This window comes from Phycodurus eques, chromosome 14 (assembly GCF_024500275.1).
Source record: "Phycodurus eques isolate BA_2022a chromosome 14, UOR_Pequ_1.1, whole genome shotgun sequence".
In the NCBI taxonomy this organism is placed as follows: domain Eukaryota; kingdom Metazoa; phylum Chordata; class Actinopteri; order Syngnathiformes; family Syngnathidae; genus Phycodurus; species Phycodurus eques.
Window position 1 is genome coordinate 20,407,420 of NC_084538.1, and position 19,735 is coordinate 20,427,154.

The 19,735-nt window shown below is 41.4% G+C and overlaps 1 protein-coding gene across 3 annotated transcripts in view; it reads left to right on the top strand.

The window, feature by feature from the left end:
• Window positions 1-19,735, top strand: part of lrfn5a (leucine rich repeat and fibronectin type III domain containing 5a) — a 122,159-nt gene that overhangs the window by 74,163 nt on the left and 28,261 nt on the right. For 2 of the 3 annotated variants that reach the window (XM_061695940.1, XM_061695941.1), the window contains one exon: window positions 19,260-19,482. In XM_061695940.1, the coding sequence (XP_061551924.1) occupies window positions 19,286-19,482 (197 nt within the window). In that variant the 5' untranslated portion in view covers window positions 19,260-19,285. Of the gene's footprint in view, window positions 1-12,521; window positions 12,587-19,259; window positions 19,483-19,735 lie in introns of those variants that run through there. The other variant, XM_061695939.1, reaches the window with a different exon arrangement.

Here is a 19,735-nt window from a genome sequence, read left to right on the forward strand (position 1 = left end):
GTATGTGTGTGTGTGTGTGTGTGTGTGTGTGCGCGTGCATGCGTGCACTGGGCTTTGTGCGTGCGTTCTTATGTAGGCATGTGGCCTCATGCCTCGAGGTGGATGATGGAAACAGTTTGTCATACTCCCACCTCTCCATGTCCTTCTCCTCCTCTCTTTCCACCATTTAACTGTACAAAAGGCAAATTCTGTCTAAAACTGGTGGGCACCCTACATATGCTTCTGAAGCATTGTCACAACCTTCAGCATGTTAAACCCGCCAACAGCGATAGCATGGGGAAAAAAGAGAGTTAGCAGTCTCTCTGCAATGACTGATAGACATTCTGAGAATAAGTGGAGGAGAGCAAGTTGATATGTAAATAAGTGGGATTGTGTAAGTGTGATCCTTTACATACATGCAAACATACATCTTCGTACAGTATGCTGTGTTTGGGCTGTAATTGCATATATGCTCACAAAGCCTATACACATATACATATACACCTATATAGTGGCCCTTACTCATAGAGCACTTTCCCAAGAAATACTATATATGCATTTGGACTAAGTACAAGCCGAACAGCCCAATAAATAAAATTTTTGGATTACCAATGTTGAGAAATAAAAAAATATACATTTATTTTTTCATTTTTATTTTTATCCATCCATCCATTTTCTGAGCCGCTTCTCCTCACTAGAGTCGCGGGCGGGCTGGAGCCTATCCCAGCTATCATCGGGCAGGAGGCGGGGTACACCCTGAACTGGTTGCCAGCCAATCGCAGGGCACATACAAACAAACAAACATTCGCACGCACAGTCACACCTACGGGCAATTTAGAGTCTTCAATTAATGCATGTTTTTGGGATGTGGGAGGTAACCGGAGTGCCTGGAGAAAACCCACGCAGGCACGGTGAGAACATGCAAACTCCACACAGGCGGAGCTGGGGATTGAACCCGGGTCCTCAGAACTGTGAGGCTGAGAATGGAGGATCTGTTAACCTTTTTATGCAGGAACAGTTTTTCTGTTAAACTGAGGAGTTTTATATGCTGCCTCTGTAGTTATTTGTATTATGATGGATAATTATTGAAAAATTGCCAATCGGACAGAACAAAGTTTGATAGGGGAGAGACAAAAACTTTAAATGAGAACACATCTTGATGTACACTGTATTAGACTTGTCCATGTGTGGTGAAAATAGCGCTGCTATTTAACCCTTTGATCCATAAGAGGGCCTAAGACCCCTGTCTCACTGGCCTGGAGACTAGTTGGCGACCTGATGGCGAATGGAGTCTCCGCGATGTCTCCGGGATTCTCCTGGTGACGAGTCAGGTCGCCAGGCAGTCGCAGTGAAATATATATACTGTATCAGCGACCTCCCGGGTCCCAGAGTCACCGTGACTGATCAGTCTCGGCCAATGAGATAGGCCCTTTACAGCCTGAACTACTGTCGCCCCAATTTAAATGTGTTCTAATTTGAAGTTGCTTGCATTTGTCAGTCTTACGAGGGCTTGCTTTTCTACTACGGTGATGCAGTCCATTATTGCCACTCACTGTTTTATGTATTTTAACATAGAAATCTGTGACCCAATTCCGAAGACTTAAATTAAATATTCATAGCACCCGCCCAATTCACATGAGTTTCTCTTTTCACCCCAGAGAGCCCATTATGAAAATCAACATTCTGCATATCATTTTCTTGTTTTTAAGTTCAAGCATTTCGCGTACACACACACACACACATACACAGTACGTGCCCGGTCGTCGGCGAATTGGTCCAAAGGAAAAACCAAAGGAAAAACCTGTGCACCAAAACTCTCAAAAACTTCTCAACTGGTCCCACTTCTGGCTCCTTTTAAACCCCCCCAAAAAGGGGGGGTTTAAAAGGTTTTACCCCCTCCTTTTCTACCACCTTTGCGCACACCGAGGGCTTGACTGCCTTTTGGCGTTATTTTAGGATTATTTTGTGGTTTCAAACCAGTGGACTAAAATATTAATTATTGGATTTAAGATAACAAGACCATTTCCTCACCCTGCATTGTTTCACGCTCATCCTCTTTCATAATGAATGTTTCAAATGTTGCGTGGTGTGGAGAACATTACATCTGGTTCAGTTAACAACATATATGACGTTAGACATTCAATGTTTGCAGCAATACTGTCACTAGTGGCGTTCATGTAAAGTTCTTAAAATATTAACTCCCAGTCAAGTCCCACTGTCTTATGAACCCATGTCTGTAGTGTAGTTTCGTCACCCGTGGGTGTCGCTGTTGCCTGTTCCAACTTCCAAGTGGTGGTACTCAACAGAGTGGAGGCTCCTTTGTTGGTGCGCTCCTTCGACTGGCAGGGAGTTAATTAACTAAGCATCCAGGGGCGAACCCGGCATCCTTGGGCTTCCGCTTTGAAGCGCCAGGGAGCCGTGATTCACATAGCGTCGGCATGGCAAAGCAATTGTCTGTGTCTTGTTTTTGATGGTTTATGGTGTTGATTCGTTTAGAGTCTGCGTGTGACGTTGCGTTTCGCCAGCCTCTCTCGTCTACCTCGGCGCGGAGCGGCGGTAGTGCGAGGCTGGGGTGCTGGGTGGCATCTTATGGCATGTCCGCTACATACACAAATACCCCCACTCCCACATCTTCAAAATATTGTAACATTTTTTTCACAAGTTATTCCTCGGAAAACTGTGTAACGCAAATTTGTACCAACAATGCAGCACCTCTTGGCTTTCACATGATTGTGCTTTAGGTGCCGCTTCAAAGTTGCTCTTTCACTCTGGAACACCATCCAGCCTGGCTATTATGCCAGGCTGAATGGCGTTATGTTTCTCAGCCAAGTCATTGGCTGAGAAACACAGTGTGGGAGTGGTTATTATGTTAATTAGACCAACTGATATGTAACAGTGGAGCTGAGGTGCAGAACAGCTGTTTCGGTAATCGGCAGATTGATTTGGTTGTTTAATTTCACACGATGGGTGGGCTGCAGCTAGAAAAACGGCTACTTGTATAAAAGCCATTCAAATGTTTGATTTAAAATTCTGATTTAATCTCATCTCTGTTTGAACACCGCAGTGGCACGAAGTGCCAATTAGCAGGCTCCTGTAATGGCGCAGATGTTTGTTTTTATGACGTACAGTACACTCGTCTCCATGCAAACAATACTCAGACATACCCAAACACAGAATAACCCCAAGTTTTCATTGTTCTGGAAACTATGTTCATCTCTAACATTTAGGTGCCTTAAGCTCGTATTACTTTTGTTCGTTAGTATATTTGTTAAACAAGGGCACCAGACGGGAAGTGACGTCACGGTGACTGGCTGAAAGTCTTACGACTCAGTCGGTAACGTGTGTACTAAAATAGAGATTTAGTTCAGCTGTATGTCTCCATGGCAAAATACGTGGCGACACACATGTATACTGTAAGTGCCTCGTTCGCAATAGCCATTACTTGTTGCACCAGCATTGAGCATTGTTAGTGTGTTTCATGTGATGTTAATTACCATGTATTGATCACTAAGTTTACTACCTCCACGACTGGAAGCTACAGAATGTGCTATGTTAACTGTGTAAGGGCTGCTCACTTAACAGTGCTTGTTATCATTTGTAAGTGTATTCATTTGATAATTTTTTTTATCCTATGTCTGGGTTTACTTACCAGTCAGTGGTTTCGTTTTCCTTTTCTCTTAGAAAACCACACACACACACACACACAGAATTATAGGCACGGTGCTTGAAACACCTTAGTTTACAATCCACTAAATATCATTTTGCCCATAGGTTAGAGAAAACGGTGGGTCATTCAAATGAGCATTGCTATGTGACACTTTGCACTGGATTGAGTCACTATAATAGTGAAATCGGCTCTTTGCACATAACGCCGAGAGGTCCTATCCTTTGTGGGTAATACAGTTAGGCTTTAATGCAGCTTTTTACTTATTCATGTATTTATTGTATTTGAAATTCAATAGCATTCTAAGCTACCATGGATTGCCCAGTAATATGTATGATGCCACTTCTTTGTTTGAGCAGAGGAGGATTTCTTTGTTCAGAGACTCCGCTCAAAGATATTCAGGGGAATTAATAAGGCAGAGGTGCGATCATTTCTAATTTAGCATTTACATGCCAAAATATCTCTCAATGAGATGATTACAACATGATGAGTACGTTTGTTTATTTATTGATTTATTTTTATGAAGAGTAAGAAATGTTTGTCTGATTTCATCATGAAATTTTTTACAATATGACATCAATTTAAGATTCATGACATTGTTTCGATTCTCGTGTTCACATTTTTGGGCACTGTGCAACAGAATTCTTTCCGAAAAGGATGAAATGATTATTACTGACAAATCCTTTTACCATTATGGCCACAATGTATGCACATTGTGCTTTCTGTTTGAGTCCAACTGAAGTTTCTATTCCTCAGCATGTGTGGTGACACCGAACTTATTAGAACAAATAATCACTAGTCAGAATTTGGATGACTATGTGTATATTGGAACATAACAATGTTCATGGTATTATTTGTGTTTCATTTGGGGAAAAAAAAAAAAAGTTTATTTGGGAAAACAAAACAGTTTTTTAAGGTTCATAATCAGCTGTTTACACTGCGAGGCTCCAATTGATTTCATGGCTGTCATTTTATAGGGCCTCGCGGCGTTATGTGCAAAGAGGAGATTTCACTATACACAGCAATAATCATTTGAGCCACCCACTGTATTCTGGAACTTAAAAGTAAGACAGTAACATTTGTCCATATAATCAGTGCAACACCATTCATCACAAGGTCCTCTTCATCGTTGTTACACTGTCACATCCGTTTAGAAAAACGGGTAATTAGAATATTTTGCATTGAATGTCTTGAACACATAATTAAAAATACGTTTTCCACTCCAGCAAGATTTAATTAAAACAAACAAAAAAAAGTTTGGATGTCATGGTGTCAAAACCACATTGAAAGCCAGATATTACACAGCTCCACCACTTAAAGTATCACATCCCAGCCAATATACAGTAAGTACAGTATCCAATTACAAGCATTTTTTTGTTTCCTGTTTTATTGGGTCGATTTCTAATCCATTTAAATAAAATGCATACTTTTAAGTGTGTTGAGGGGGGATTGAAAATCAATATTTGAGCAGTCCTTATACGTTGGCATCCAATGTCCTTCTACTATATTATATGAATTTGCATTTGACTGGAGAAGCCCAAGAATATCCATATTTTCTCATTACATTTCTTTCCGATTGTCCGTGATAGATATCATCTCATACAGTATATCTCAGTTTACGCACTAGTAAAAAAAAAAAAAAAAAATCCTAATTAATCAAAAAATACAGACAATATTTTCTGAAAACAACTTGGTAGTCAGTTATATACAAAAAAAATGGATGTGTGAATATTGTAATAACGAAATACATTCTGCAATAATGAAATAATCTTAAATAATCAAGGCGTGAAACTTTTAAACTGATGCCTCTCATGACAGTATATGTAATAACAGTTACGTTGTTTAACTTGATGATTGATGTACAAGGAAAATGTCACAGAAGAATGACAAACTAGAATGTATTCAATGTCTTGGTATTAATTGAAAAAGAGCAATTTTTTTTCGTGTGTTTGGGCACTGGTAGCTGATTGTGTGTTTGTGTGGTAGGCTTGCTCATGCAAGCTCAGTAATTAAATAAAGAGTAATTGTGATGCATTTAAGCAGCTGCTGACCCCTGCGGTTCAAATGGGTAAAGCCATTAGCGTCACCATAAGGTGTATTCTAGCAGACACAAGAAAACAAAGCCAGTGAGTGGGGGGGAAGCACAGGAAGGAAGGGTGTTGGTTAAGTGACTTCGGGGGTCTGTGTCAATCTGCTAGGTCAAGAACTCATTTGTAGTAGAATTACCTAAAGATCACAGCTCCACAACTGTATCTCACCTACTACGTTAATATAACAGGAGGCCAGCATGGGAACCTCTCATGTTGTGCAAATGATACTGTTTGCACTAACTCCCTCGGTTTATATTACAACATGGACACATTTTGTTGACGAGCATATTTCCTGTTAAGTAACCGTCTTTGTCAGTTGACACAATATTCATGCATGTCATGCTTCTTTTGAGTTCAGATCAGTTGAAGTTGTTGATGCAAGTGTTTACTTAACTAAAATGTTAAATGCACAATGCTAGCCTCCAAAGCAAGCATGGCACTCTGCTCCTGTTTGAGAACACTTTGATATATTAAGTGTTTTCCCAACTCTGACATCTCTAGATCCACTTTCGCACAAGTAGCTGGCATTGCATACGGTGTTCGGGAAGCTGTTGGATCAAACTTGATGTTGCCAACTTGAAATGCAGTCACCTTCATTTCCCCACAATCAATCTTTAACATGACCTAATTGCAGTAATTGATTTAATTCAAACAAACTAAACATTATCACACAATCATTAATACCTTTAATTTTAAATGACCGAATTTCTTCTTTTTTGTTGTGTCCTCAACGCCTCAAACAACCTCTTTCTAATCTGAAATACTTAAATAGCATGATTGAAAAATGTACCATTTATACACATTGCTTTTTAAACAAGTTGGGCTATGTGTTTTACAGTGCTGTATCACTTTAGTGCCCAACATCTAGAATAGGATTTTCAATTTCATAGTTACTGTTACTATAGAAACTAAATCACACAAACCTATCCGCTCAAATTGAGTTTCACTGAGAGTAAACCTCATTTAACGGTTGTGTAATTTGAATGACTGAATGAAAAAAAAAATGCTTGAAATCAACTGTGCAACTGTACTGTGCAGAAGTCAAATCTAAGTGATTCATTGTTGTAGTAACGGTATAATGCCTATCCATCCATTTTCTGAGCCGCTTCTCCTCACTAGGGTCGCGGGCGTGCTGGAGCCTATCCCAGCTGTCATCGGGCAGGAGGCGGGGTACACCCTGAACTGGTTGCCAGCCAATCGCAGGGCACATACAAACAAACAACCATTCGCACTTACAGTCATGGAGACCCGTAGGGGCAATTTAGAGTCTCCAATTAATGCATGTTTAGAGTCTCCAATTAATGCATGTTTTTGGGAAGTGGGAGGAAATCGGAGTGCCCGGAGAAAACCCACGCAGGCACGGGGAGAACATGCAAACTCCACACAGGCAGGGACGGGGATTGAACCCCGCACCTCAGAACTGTGAGGCTGACGCTCTAACCAGTCGGCTACCGTGCCGCCTATAATGCCTATATATTAGCAAATAAGCAAAATGGAAAATAGTTCATGACACATGATATTTATGTTTTTTTGTACATCTGTCCATTAGTTGGAGCATTCATACAGTGCATGTTCATGGAGGATGACAAACAAATGGGGAATTGCCATTATGATTACTCAGTTCAAACACTGCTGAGCTGTAATAGGCAAAGTACTAAACATGAGCATTTGTTCTGATTTCAAACAACCAGCATTTACTTGTAATGTGATTTGTTTAGAGTTTGGTGTTCGACGCAGGATTTCAAATGCAATCCATTGCAATTGTTGCCACTATGAAAGACTAGATAAGCATTAAGTGTGGAAAAGCTGCACGAATCTTATAAAGTCTACAGAAATCTCTGGTTACCGGTTTAAAGAGAGCTTCAAAAGATTTGGATTGCACGGGTACTTCCAAACTGCCATTTCTAGCTGCCAAGTCTCTCTGCTTGTTATCGCAATGAGATTTTTTTTTTTTTTTTTTTCCCCCCAATGAGATTTGAATGCAGACTAAGATCAGTTTCAGTCTATGAAGTCTATGAAGAATCCATTTGTGCTGCCATCAGTAGACAAGCCATGAGTAAAAGTGGCTCGATGGTAGACCCCCAGAGAACACGGCTGTCACTGAAAGGGTTTCAAAGAAGTGGCTAAGGCTGCCGGGCACATATGTGACACTACACCACTACAAACATCCCATAAATTTTCTTCCATATAAATAATCCCTTCGGTTAATTTACAATTCTGTTTGAATTCGAGTCACGCTGCATGTCACCACTTGCTGAAGACAGTAAAGTGTATTTTGGGTGATGTGTCACAGAGTGAAACTGAGCTCTTCTCATGAGCCATTTGTTTTAATGATATTTCACCTATGCTGCCTGTCCTATGTATTATAGTTTGCGCATTACATGTTAGCAGAACTGTGCAATAGGCGCATCACTAACGCTACCTGGTTTCCTCTTCATGTAATTCTTCCCTCTCTATTCACACCTCAGCGCTCATTATAATTAGCGGGCTGTCTGATCTCTCTTTTTCCTCTTGCTGCTAATTCTCCCAAGTTTACTTTCCATTTCTCTTTCTCGCTTACTTGTTCGCTCTCATTAAAGCCGTTGCTCAGGGTAATTAATGAGCTCATATCTGCTTTTGTGTCATAAGGGTCATGAGCCTCCTCTCATTCTCTGTGTAGTCCATGTGAGTTAGAAGGCACTCAATTTGGCCCCTTTTTCTCTTTCAAGTAGAAAGAGAAATTTATGAAAAAAATCAGGGATCGCCCCTAACGTTTCCGCTTTTACCATTTCAGATGTTTGCCCATATTACAGCTGTCTATGTCTATTCAAGCTCCCATTCAAAAATAAATGTTCTGCTCCAATATACAATCTCTCTTTGACACACATGACGAGAAATTTAGAAGGTTTGTTTCTGTACAAATGTTCTCTTATCATCCTCTTTTTATCTAACACTAACAGTCACTTAGTTAAGCAGTTGGCTTATGTGAGTATGGCATTCACCAGGTTCACAGCAAATTTACCATCTCATCTTTTTTTTAAACTTTTATTTCTTGACACTTGATGGAATCTGATAAACTGCAAGTGCATTGATCATCTAAAGGCCGAATGTAGTAACTGAACAAATGAATACAGAAACTAAAAACAAAAGAAAAAAAAAAGTCTATACTTAAAAGAGTTCAACTGATGATTTGGCCTTGTTGTCAGATTCAGACATAATTGAATGCCTATGTGAGGCTTTATTCTGACATGTAAGCATGTGTGCATGTGCCTTTGCACTGTGATCCCTTTAATCCTAGTTCTGCCACGTCCTTCAAACCCCGATCAAGGTTGTCATTAATAACTTGTTTTTCATTGGCTCTCGCTAGCCCCGCTCTCCCTCTCCCTCTCTCTCTCTCTCTCTCTCTCTCTCTCTCTCTCTCTCTCTCTCTGTTAGCCTTTGCTGATGAACGACAAACTTGCTTACTCCCACTGGCAGATGTAAATCGAAGATGTAGGGATGGAATTATATTTATGTACATGGATGTGGACGCATAAATGTTATTCATAACAAACATATTGCATCGTGGCTTCAGTTCGTTCTCTGTCTCTGTCACTGTTGCTCTCACACACACAGATACACACACACACACACACACCAGCTGCTACATTATGACAACTTGGTGGATGGTATGAGAGCTACAGTTATACAACACTGACAATACACCTTTACAAAGATGATAAGTTCAAATTTGATTGACGGGTATCAGAATAGGTTTATTATTGTGGTTTTACTTTAAATTGGTGAAGAACTGCATTTTGTCACACTGACATATGTATTTTGACTCGTGAACCACATAGAAAGAACTAGTCCTCAGGTTGTACAGACTAGTCTACCAGACGATTTGTCGACTTTACTCCATAATCACAGTTTAACGTCGATTAGTGGCTAATCACGTTTTTGACATTAACAACATGGTAACCTTAATTAGTTTAAATTGATTGTCTTCTATTACTGAACGTGCAGCTTTGGGGAGGGAGGAAGAGAGAACCAGTAAAAGGACACGAAGAGGTGCCTTATTATTTACAAATTTCCACCAAGCAGAACCCGGTGCAGTGCAAAGCCCAGAAAAATAACAGGTTACCCCGTTTGGCCAAGTTGTACAAATGTTACGTGACTACCCCAGTGACAAGAACACTGGGCATGGGCGTCGAAGTGGGGGAACAAATGGGAAGAGTTCCCCAGGACTTAGGAAACGGGGACCACCAGGTCCAAGCCCCAACCCTTCACAAGGTTTACAGTGAGTACTGAAAGTATTTAGACCCCCTTAAATGTTTCACTCTTTATTATATTGCACCCATTTGCTAAAATCATTTAAGTTCATTTTTCCCCCTCTATGTACACACAGTACCCCATATTGACAGAAAAAAACTGAATTGTTGAAATTTTTGCAGATTTATTAAAATAAGAAAAACTGACATATCACACAGCCATAAGTATTCAGACCCTTTGCTCAGTATTTAGTAGAAACATCCTTTTGAGCTTATACCGCCATGAGTCTTTTTGGGAATGACACAAGTTTTACACACCTGGATTTGGGGATCCTCTGCCATTCCTCCTTGCAGATCCTCTCTAGTTCTGTCAGGTTGGATGGTCAAGGTCGGTGGACAGCTATTTTCAGGTCTCTCCAGAAATGCTCAATCGGGTTTAAGTCAGGGCTCCGGCTGGGCCATTCAAGAACAGAGTTGTTCTGAAGCCACTCCTTCTGTATTTTAGCAATGTGCTTAGGGTCACACAAATTCCTTGTGTATTTTTTGGACATACTTGGCAAATAAAGATGATTCTGATTGTCTTGTTGGAAGGTGAACCTTCGGCCCAGTCTGAGGTCCTGAGAACTCTGGAGAAGGTTTTCGTCCAGAATATCCCTCTACTTCGCCACATTCATCTTTCCTTCAATTGCAACCAGTCGCTGTCCCTGCAGCTGAAAAACACCCCCACAGCATGATACTGCCACCACCATGCTTCACTGTTGGGACTGTATTGGAGAGGTGATGAGCAGTGCATGGTTTCTCCACACGTACCGCTTAGAATTAAGGCCAAAAAGTTCTATCTTGGTCTCATCGGACCAGAGAATCTTATTTCTCACCATCTTGGTGTCCTTCCGGAGTTTTTTAGCCAACTCGATGCGGGGCTTCATGTGTCTTTCACTGAGGAGAGACTTCCGTCGGGCCACTCTGCCATAAAGCTGCCATCACTTTATAGAACTTTCTCACATCTCCTGATTGCATTTCTGGAGCTCAACCACAGTGATCTTTCGGTTCTACTTTACCTCTCTCACCAAGGCTTTTCTCCCCCAATTGCTCAGTTTGGCCAGACGGCCAGCTCTAGGAAGGATTCCCGTCGTCCCAAATGTCTTCCATTTAATGATTATGGAGGCCACTGCGCTCTTAGGAACCTTAAGTGCAGCAGAATTATTTTGTAACCTTGGCCAGATCTTTGCCTTGCCACAATTCTGTCTCTGAGCTCTTCTGGCAGTTCCTTTGACCTCATGATTCTCATTTGCTCTGACATGCACTATGAGCTGTAAGGTCTTATATAGACAGGTGTGTGGCTTTTCTAATCAAGTCCAATCAATATAATCAAACACAGCTGGACTCCAATGAAGGTGTAAAACCATCTCAAGGATGATCAGAAGAAATGGACAGCACCTGAGTAAAAACGTGTCACAGCAAAGGGTCTGAATACTTATGGCTGTATGATGTTTCAGTTTTTTCTTTTTTAATAAATCTGCAAAAATTTCAACAATTCCATTTTTTCCTGTCAATATGGGGTGCTGTGTGTATGTTAATGAGGGGGGGGGGAGAACTTAAATGATTTTAGCAAATTGCTGCAGTATAACAAAGAATGAAGAATTCAAGGGGGTCGGAATATTTTCCGTACCCACTGTATGTTGGGGGGCCCAGATTCTGGTGCTATGTCCCATTTTTTTATTTATTTTTTGTTCTGTTTGGCTGTTAGGTCAAGCAGAATGTAAAATCTGTATCCCTTTTATGCCAGAACAGTTTTACTGTGTCACAGTTTTTAAGCTTACGCTGTGGTATTATAATTGAGGTTTATTGAGAATCGGACTTGATCAGTCGAACAGAACAAAGTATCTAGAAGGGAGAGAGAAACAAAGACAAAAGACAAAGCACTAATTGTAAACAGGATGAGAGAAGTAAGTCATTACATTATCTACACCAATGAAACATTAAATATGAGTGTTGCATGGGGCTATAGTGCTCCACCCTGTGAGGGAAGTACAAGATAGAACAGGACAAGAACAGGAGAAGAAGCATGCACGACAAGGGTCGTGAACCCGACTGTCCAATTGAAGTGAGGTGGCATTAATTCTGTGAATTATAAAAGTCTACAGGACGAGAGTATAAGTGAGGGGATACACAAGCGATTTGTATATTCTTGAGTTATTTGTCGTTGTAACTGCGTGAGCCCACAACCAGTAAAAGAGTCCTAGGGGTGTGTGCCTGCGGATACATGCAAGTGAATTGATACGATTTTACATCCACGAAGACTGACAGAAGTGTCCTGTAATTGCTAAGGGCGCACCTCGGCATCTGAGGACCCCACCCAATCAATCGAGGGGCGGGATTGGGCCCAGGGTTCCACCCGAGAGCAGCCCGGTGGATGGGACACGTCCACACTGAGACGCTCCCCAACCCGCAGGGCCCGCAACGCAGCCAGTCCCCGCCCAGCCCGAGGGCGGGAGAGTGTCCCTTGTTTGTTGGAAAGGAGGGCGGATAGGGGCACCCAACAAGGGAACGATAAGGGGGGGAACCCAAGGAGCAGCCGCGGGCCATGAGAGGTCAGCCCCAACACCAAGCAGTCATCCAGCCCGGTTAGTAACCTGGTTAATAGCTCGATTATAGAGGGCCCTGTCCCCGCTTTGATATACGTCCTCCTTATCTTGGCGAAGTTGCTTATGTTTGGCAGTGAACCGTGGCTTGTTGTTGTTGAAAGTGTGAAATGACTTTGTTGGTACACAAACCTCTTCACAGAAACTGATATAGGATGTGACAGTGTACGAATATTCATCCAGGCTGCCAGCTAAATTATCAAAGACACTCCAGTCTGTGCAGTCTAAACAGCTTTGAAGTTCCATCTTTGCTTCATTGGTCCACTTTTTCACTGTTTTCACTGTAGGCTTCGCGCATTTAATTTCTTGCCTGTATGTCGTTATTAAGTGAAATAAGCATTGATCAGACGAGCCCAGTGTTGCACGAGATTTGGCACGGTATGTGTTGTTTAGTGTAGTATAGCAGTGGTCCAAAATTTTATTTTCCATGGTAGGACAGTTGATGTGCTGCTTGTATTTAGGGAGTTTGCGGTTGAGTTTAGCTTTGTTAAAGTCCCCAAGAATAATGAGGGGTGAGTCCGGGTGTTTTTTTTTTCAATTTCGTTGACTTGTTCTGGGAGCATTAGCAGTGCGGTGTTCATGTTAGCTTGAGCCGGAATGTGTACACCAGCGAGAATGAATGATGCAAACTCACGCGGCGAGTAGAATGGCTTACAGTTCAAAAACAGCGATTCCAAATGCGGGCTTGCAGTGTGTGCTGAGCTCCGTGACGTCCGTACAACAGTTTTCGTTGATATAGAAGAATATCCCGCCGCCTTTTGTTTTCCCCGATGATTCCATGTCGTGGTCTGCCCGGTGAAGATGGAAGCCGGGAAGCATGACGGTGCCATCGGGTACAGCGTCACAAAGCCAAGTCTCCATAAAGCACATAGCGGCGGAACGTCCGAAGTCTTTACTGGTCGTTTATCAGAAGATGAAGCTCTTCCATTTTGTTGGGTAGGGAGCGTAGATTCGTGAGGTGGATGGACGGAAACGCTAGTCTGTATCCTCTCTTGCGGCGTTTAACCTGGATGCCGGCTCGCTTCCCTCTGTGGCGGCGCCGCCTCCGCCTCCATGCGCCAAAGACCGCAGTCGCTGCTCCGATGAGTAACTCAGGGAAAAAACTGAGCGGATTTGCGAAAGTTGGTGACAGAAAGTCCGGAGTAGACTCCTTGATGGTTATCAATTCTCCGCTTGTGTAAGTGAGTCATGTAATGTCTCCAAAGACGAACAAAAAACACAAACACAAAAACAATACTAGAGAGCGCGTAACCGAGGCAACCACACGGGTATGCGCCATCTTAGCCTTTCTCTGTTTATTCGACATACTTGGCAAATAAAGATGATTCTGATGTTGTTGCAGTCTGTTTGTTCCAATTCTAGCCAAGAATCACACTCCTCATTGTGGTGCAATCATTTGATGAGGTATTGTAATTGGTTAGCTAAATAATAGTGTTTAAAGTTGGGAGCATTTAGGCCTCCCTCCTGTTTACTTTTCTGAAGAGTGGATAGACTTATTCTATTTTTCTTATTTTTTTAAAACAAATTTATTACAGCAGAATCTAAGGTTTGAAACCATTTAAATGTGGTCTTAATAATTAATAAATAATTTATTTGAGGTAAGGTTTTCATTTTTATTGTAGCTCTTCTTCCCAGTAATGATATAGCCAAGTTATTCCAGCATCTTAAATCAGATGAGATTTTTTTCCAGAAGTGGTGTGTAATTTACATAGGTTAACTCTGTGAAATATTGATACCTAAATACTTAATGTTTCCTATAGGAATAGGGTACTCTGGGATTTGATCTGCAGGAAGCTATGAGTTTGCTGTTATTGGGAGTATTATTGACTTTGTCAAGTTAATAGAGTAGCCTGGTATTTGTGAAAATGTTTTAATGAGATTGAAGAGTGCCTGAAGAGAATACTTATTCTTCTTTACTGTAAGTAAAGAAGAATATCGTCAGCATATAGATTGATTTTGTGTTCTGTCACTAGTGAGCAGATACCTTTAATATTAGCATTCTGACATATAGCGGCAGCAAGAGGTTCGATAAATATTGCAAATAGCATTTGTGCGAGTGGACATCCTTGTCTAGTTCCTCTTTGTAATGTAAAACTTTGTGAAGTGATCCTATTTGTGGTGACTGTTGCTTTCGGCGAATTGTATAATGTTGCTATCCAATGTATAATTTAATATCCAAAGCCAAATTTGCAAAGTACTGCAAACAGGAAAGCCCAGTTAACTTTATCGAAAGCTTTCTCTGCGTCAAGTGACATGATAATACTGCAAACAGGAAAGCCCAGTTAACTTTATCGAAAGCTTTCTCTGCGTCAAGTGACATGATAATTGCGTTTAGATTTTTATGCTGTGACATGATTATTAAATTCAACAGTTGTCTGACATTATTTGTGGAACTTCTACCTTTAATGAAGCCTGTCTGGTCATACTGGATTATCGACGGAAGTACCTTTTCAAGTCTCGCTGCGAGGGCTTTCGAGATAATCTTGATATCTACATTAATCAGGGATAAGGGCCTATAAGAGAGAGTGGGGTCTTTACCTGGCTTTGGTAGTAACTTAATTGAAGCTGTGTTCATATGGCTACTAATTCTACCTTTATCCTTTATCTCATTGAATGTTCTGAAAAATAGAAGCACTAGTATTGGCCAAAAATGTTTAATGAATTCAACAGGGATTCCGTCCGGGCCAGGCGCCCGTCCCGGTTGCATGTTTTTTAATGCGTTATGTAATTCTGTGATGGTTAAAGGAACATCAAGGCTGTCTTTAATTTGTGTATTTAATTGAGGGATGTTTAGATCCTGAATAAAAGTTTCAAATTCTTTTTGAACTGGGTTGTTCGAATATGCGTATAAGCTGCTATAAAAATTGTAAAACATTTCATTTATTTCTAGCGGTGACTGTGTACAGCTGCCGTTTGAATCTTGAATCTGTTGCTATGTCCCTGACACTGAGCAAGAGGACTTTGTTTCTGGTTGGAAATACCATCACCTTCAGCCAGCCCTCATTGATGCTCTTGTGTTCTCGCACACAAAACAGTAACAGTAACACTATAGCTAGCCTGTGACTGTGAATTTGCTGTGGATACAATATATACTGTCAGTACATTTAAATAAATTAGAATAGTATCAAAAGCTTAATTTAATTAGGTTGCCTACTGAGCAAACAGGTCTGTGGATGACGCAGTCAACATGGGACTGCACGTCATCCTAGAGCACCTCGACAGCGCGGGGACATACGCGGGGACCCTGTTTGTGGACTTCAGCTCTACGTTCAACACCATCATCCCCAAACTCCTCTCCTCCAGGCTTCTCCAGCTCAGCGTCTCACCTGCCATCTGCCGGTGGATTTACAGCTTCCTGATGGGCAGTATACAGCAGGTGAGGCTGGGAGACAGCACCTCATCCACACACACCATCAGCACCAGAGCGCCCCAAGGATGTGTCCTCTCTGCACTGCTCTTCTCTCTCTCTACATGAACGACTGCACCGCAACGCACCAGGCAGTCAAACTCCTGAAGTTTGCAGACAACACCACAGTCATTGGCCTCATCAAAGATGGTGACGAGAAGGAAGGACAACAGGAAGTGGAGCAGCTGGAGCTTTGGTGCGGCCAACACAACATGGAGCTTAACACGCTCGAGACTGTAGAGATGATCGTGGACTTCAGGAGGCATCCTTCGCCACAGCTTCTCCTCAGGCTGTCCAACTGCCCCATGTCAACCGTCGAGACCTTCAAGTTCCTGGGAATTACAGTCTCTCAGGACCTGAAGTGGGAGACCAACATCAACTCCATCCTCAAAAAGTCCCAGCAGAGGATGTACTTCCTGTGGCTTCTGAGGAAGCACGGCATACCACGGGAGCTGTTGAGGCAGTTTTACACAGCAGTCATCCAATCAGTCCTGTGTCCATCCATCGCAGTCTAGTTTGGTGCTACCACAAAAAAGGACAAACTCCGACTGACCACGGGAGCTGTTGAGGCTGTTTTACACAGCAGTCATCCAATCAGTCCTGTGTTCATCCATCGCAGTCTAGTTTGGTGCTACCACAAAAAAGGACAAACTCCGACTGCCACGGACAATTAGTATTGCCAGAAAAATCGTCGTTACCCCATTACCTACCCTTGAGAACTTGCACGCTGCCAGAACTAAGATCCTCAACATCCTGGTCACCACCTCTTCCAGCTCTTTCCCTCAGGCAGGCGTTATCGAACAATGCAGATCAAAACCAGCAGACATTCCAGCAGGTTCTTCCCTCTTGCCATTAAATTGCAAGAGGCAAAGTGACTTTCAGTAGTGTGTTTTTATGTTTTTATGTCTCAAAGTATTTACTGTCAAAATGGCTGTCTATTGTCATACTACAGCGGGTCCAACTACCGGAGACAAATTCCTTGTGTGTTTTTGACACATTTGAGGATTCTGATTCTAATTCTGATCACATTGGTGTGGATTTGAAAAAAGTCATGCGAGCCCTAGAAAGAACTAAGAAACAATTCTCAGTATGATGCAGTCTAATGGTACCACTTTTAACGGCATCCACGATAAACAAACTGGAGTACATTTATTTCTAAAATGTTATGCTAATTATGATCTCTGGAGGGAAATTTCATTTACACTCTGCTGCAGGCGAGGTCTCCTCAAGATCTAGTTGTCTTCGTTTTTTTTTTTTTTTGTCTGCACCCTCTCGATCAAAAGCCCAATTTTTTACAAAATGACCCACAACCATAACTTTTTAGTATACTAAAACTGAGCATTATTATCTCTGTCGAGGCCTTTTTTTACACAGCTCTCATATTGGATCTCATTTAGTTGTAGAAGCAGTCATATTGCTGCAAGACACAAATTTACATAAAGTATATTTCTGATAACTGACGGAAATACCTTGTGTGGCAGTAGTTATACAACCCCAATTCCAATGAAGTTGGGAAGTTGTGTTAAACATAAATAAAAACAGAATACAACGATTTGCAAATCATCTTCAACCTATATTTAATTTTATACACTACAAAGACAAGATATTTAATGTTCAAACTGATAAACTTTATTGTTTTTAGCAAATAATCATTAACTTGGAATTTTATGGCTGCAACATGTTCCAAAAAAGGTGGGACAGGGTCATGTTTACCACTGTGTTAGATCACCTTTTCTTTTAACAACATTCAATAAACGTTTGGGAACTGAGGACACTAATTGTTGAAGCTTTGTAGGTGGAATTCTTTACCATTCTTGCTTGATGTACAGCTTCAGCTGTTCAACAGTCCGGGGTCTCCGTTGTCGTATTTTACGCTTTTTCTCAATGGGAGACAGGTCTGGACTGCAGACAGGACAGTCTAGTACTCACACTCTTTTACTACCAAGCCATGCTGTTGTAACACATGCAGAATGTGGTTTGACATTGTCTTGCTGAAATAAGCAGGCGTGTCCATGAAAAAAACGTTGCTTGGATGGCGCCATATGTTTCTCCAAAACCTGTATGTACCTTTCAGCATTAATGGTGCCTTCACAGATGTGTAAGTTACCCATGCCATTGGCACAAACACAGCCCCATACCATCACAGATGCTGGCCTTTGAACTTTGCATACAAAATAGTCCGGATGGTTCTTTTCCTCTTTGGACCGGAGGACACGACGTCCACAATTTCCAAAAACAATTTGAAATGTGGACTCGTCGGAACACAGAAGACTTTTCCACTTTGCATCAGTCCATCTTGGATGAGCTCGGGCCCAGAGAAGCCGGCGGCATTACTGGGTGTTGTTGATAAATGGCTTTTGCTTTGCATAGTAGAGTTTCAAGTTGCACTTACGGATGTAGCGCTGAACTGTTTTTACTGACATTGGTTTTCTGAAGTGTTCCTGAGCCCACGTGGTGATATCCTTTACACATTGATGTCGGTTTTTGATGCAGTGCCCCCTGAGGGATTGTTGGTCACAGGCGTTCAATGTTGGTTTTCAGCCTTGCCGCTTACATGCAGTGATTTCTCCAGATTCTCTGAACCTTTTGATGATATTATAGACCATAGATGATAAAATCCCTAAATTCCTTGCAATTGTATGTTGAGGAACATTGTCCTTAAACTGTTTCCTCACGCACTTGTTCACAAAGAGGTGAACCTCTCCCCATCTATGCTTGTGAATGACTGAGCAATTCAGGGAAGTTCCTTTTATACCTAATCATGGCACCCACCTGTTTCCAATTAGCCTGTTCACCTGTGGGATGTTCTGAACAGGTGTTTGATGAGCATTCCTCAACTTTCTCAGTCTTTTTTGCCACCTGTCCCAGCTTTTTTGGAACGTGTTGCAGCCATAACATTCTCAGTTTATGATTATTTGCTAAAAACAATAACGTTTATCAGTTTGAACATTAAATATTTTGTCTTTGTAGTCTATTCAATTAAATATAGGTTGAACATGATTTGCAAATCGTTGTGTTCTGTTTTTATTTATGTTTAACATACATATGTATGTACATGTGTATGTTAAACATAAATAAACATAAAACATTAAACATAAATAACATACATTTATGTTTAACATACATATGTTTAACACAACATCCCAACTTCATTGGAATTGGGGTTGTATTTGAATGTTTATTTAATTATCAGAGATAAACCACAGATCATAAATGTCTCTCTCGCTCTCTGTCCATTTTACTCTTTAGGTGTCCAGTTCAGACGGGCGTTAACCATGGAGAGACTGTTGCTGTGTGTGATGCTGGCAGTTGCCATGGCAGTTCGCGCACAGATCTGCCCAAAGCGCTGCGTATGTCAGATCCTCTCACCCAACCTGGCAACACTCTGTGCCAAGAAAGGTCTACTATTTGTTCCACCAAACATTGACAGGCATACAGTAGAACTGAGGCTGGCTGACAACTTTGTCACGAGGTAAATGTCACAGGACATTGAATTCCTTTGAACCTGACCACTATGTCTGTAGATATTGACACCAAAAAGGTTGCATTATGATTTGCTTGGCAGCAATACATGATAAACAAAAGCAGTGATCTCAGACCATAAATTATCATTTGTTACTTTTACTTCCAGGCATCTTGATCATATTTATTTATTTCAGATCCAAAGCACAAAAAAGTACACGTTATATTACAGTTGCACTGCATTAGGAAAACTGTGGTCACAC